Genomic DNA, 2,094 nt, shown 5'->3' with positions numbered 1-2,094 from the left:
AGTCTTGAGCCATTCGTAGAAGCCATACTGACTGAGGAAGAAGGGACACTTAGTGATAACATCTTTGTTCTCTCGGTATATGACCCTTGAAATGAGTTGTGCACCATCTTTCACACGACCAAGGATAGTGATATTTGAAATTATGTGTGGGTTCATTCTCTTTTCGATCCTTTCTTTGTACCAGTTAAGGTCACGATCCTTCAGCTTCAGTACTCATTGACATTCACGTTTAGCTTATGCAAAAAGTTGCGCTTGAGCACTGAGCGAATCTTTCCTCTTCAATTTTTCTTCTGAAGTGCCTGATTAGCTAGAGCCTTGGCTAACTCCAAGCTGTCTTTGAGTTGTAGATAATGTTTCTTCATCTCTTGTTCAGCACAGAGGGATTCTTCATGTTCAGCTTCTGAAAGGAAATCAAACATACCACATCCAGAGGTACGAAGAGAAATTTTTACTCTGGATTGGTCGAGCTGACGTACTAGCTGAGCCGTCCTTTACTCTTGTTCAACTTCTGAATACTCAGGTTGTCTCGAACACTTCCTGGTATTATATTGTTGGCTTCATCATCATCTTCATCGTCCTCTAGGGTTTCAAAAGATGGGAGATGGTTTGAGAGACCAGGAGGGTTTGTTGCAGAGAGATAGAGAGATGGGGGTAGAAGTTTCAGTTTTTGAGGAATGAGGTACAAACCTTGAGGTGAATGCATCCTCAGATGGACTGACTGCCTGAAGAACTAGGGCAAGGTTGTCTTCAGCCACTCATTTGTCTTTTCCAGTGGAGTACTGGTTCCCTGATAATTTCTCCCTCTAGGAAGCAGGCTTCCTGAAGAATATTCCTTTTGCTGGTTGTCTTGGAATGACATGGATGCATAAATCATCATCATCTTCATCATCATCGTCATCGTCACCACCAAGATTAGTTCTTGCATCTGGAAGTTGAGGTTCAGAATCCTCATCATCATCATCATCATCATCATCATCTTTATCACCAGCATTTGGCAATATAGAGGTGGGAGGATGAAAGTTTTCATGGTCAACAACAACAATAGAAGTAGTAACCATGGCATCATCATCACTGATGGCATCATCATCATTGATGGCTTCAAGGTTAGGTTCTCTGGCATCTTTAGCAGAAGGAATCAAAGCATCTGCTGGAGTGTAATAACCTGGTTATTAATATTTTAGTGATATATATATATATATATATATGATATGTATATATGTTTAATATGTGTGTGTAGCATTATTTTAAGGAGAGGTCGGCTAAGTAAGCCGCCCATCATCTCCTTTTTCTTTATGTTGATATAAAAAGCTTTTTGTGAAGAAAAAGGGGACATTCACTTTTGTTATTGTTGAAAGTTTCTCTGAGAATTTGACGAAAACGCACAAGAAGAAGAAGAAGGTTTCAAAAGGTTTTGATTCTCAACTTCTAAAAGGTGAGTGTATTAAGAACTTTAGATATGAATTGCTTACATACAGTTTGATAAGCATTTGGAACTGGTTATTGTGAGTTTGGTTGCATTTTATGCTGATTCTTGAGTAATCCGGCTAAGAGGTATCCGGATTGTAATCCGGATACTTAAACCGGTTGTGCTTTGTCTGGATATCTTTTAAACCGGACAAGAGGTGACCGGATATCGTCTAAACCGGCCAAGTGTTGTGCGGTGTATTGACCGAATTATTTTAAACCGATCAAAGGTTGAATTGTGTATTGTCCGATTTAATCTAAACCGGATGACAAAGAAAGTGAATTGGTGTCCGAATTTCTAAACCGGACAAAGATGATTATATTTTCAAGTGTTTATAATGACCGGATTGCTAAACCGGACAAAGAGTTGGTTTATTTTCAAAGTATGTTGTCCGGACTTCTAATCCGGACAAGTCTGACCGGACTTCATATCCGGATAAAATGAGAATGTTTTTGAGAAATGTTTTTTGAAATGATATGAGCAGTGTAAACTGCGAGAGTGATATGAGCAGTTCAAAAATGTTTTTGAAATGATATGAGCAGTGTAAACTGCGAGAGTGATATGAGCAGCGTAAACTGCGAGAGTGATATAGGCGGTGTAACCGCAAGAGTGATATGAGTAGTGTAAAC

The 2,094-nt window shown here is 39.2% G+C and overlaps 1 protein-coding gene across 1 annotated transcript in view; it reads right to left on the bottom strand.

Moving 5' to 3' along the window:
- Positions 1-803: 803 nt before the first annotated feature.
- The window catches only part of LOC112499946 (calsequestrin-1-like), a 9,497-nt gene continuing 8,206 nt past the window's right edge, over positions 804-2,094 (bottom strand). The window contains exon 2 of the mRNA XM_025103210.1: positions 804-1,144. Within this exon, the coding sequence (XP_024958978.1) occupies positions 804-1,144 (341 nt within the window). The remainder of the gene's footprint in view (positions 1,145-2,094) is intronic.

The sequence above is a fragment of the Cynara cardunculus genome (assembly GCF_001531365.2).
Source record: "Cynara cardunculus var. scolymus isolate 2C chromosome LG 17, CcrdV1, whole genome shotgun sequence".
Lineage (NCBI taxonomy): Eukaryota > Viridiplantae > Streptophyta > Magnoliopsida > Asterales > Asteraceae > Cynara > Cynara cardunculus.
The sequence above is the reverse complement of the archived record's forward strand: the minus strand, read 5'-3'. Positions and strand labels throughout refer to the sequence as shown.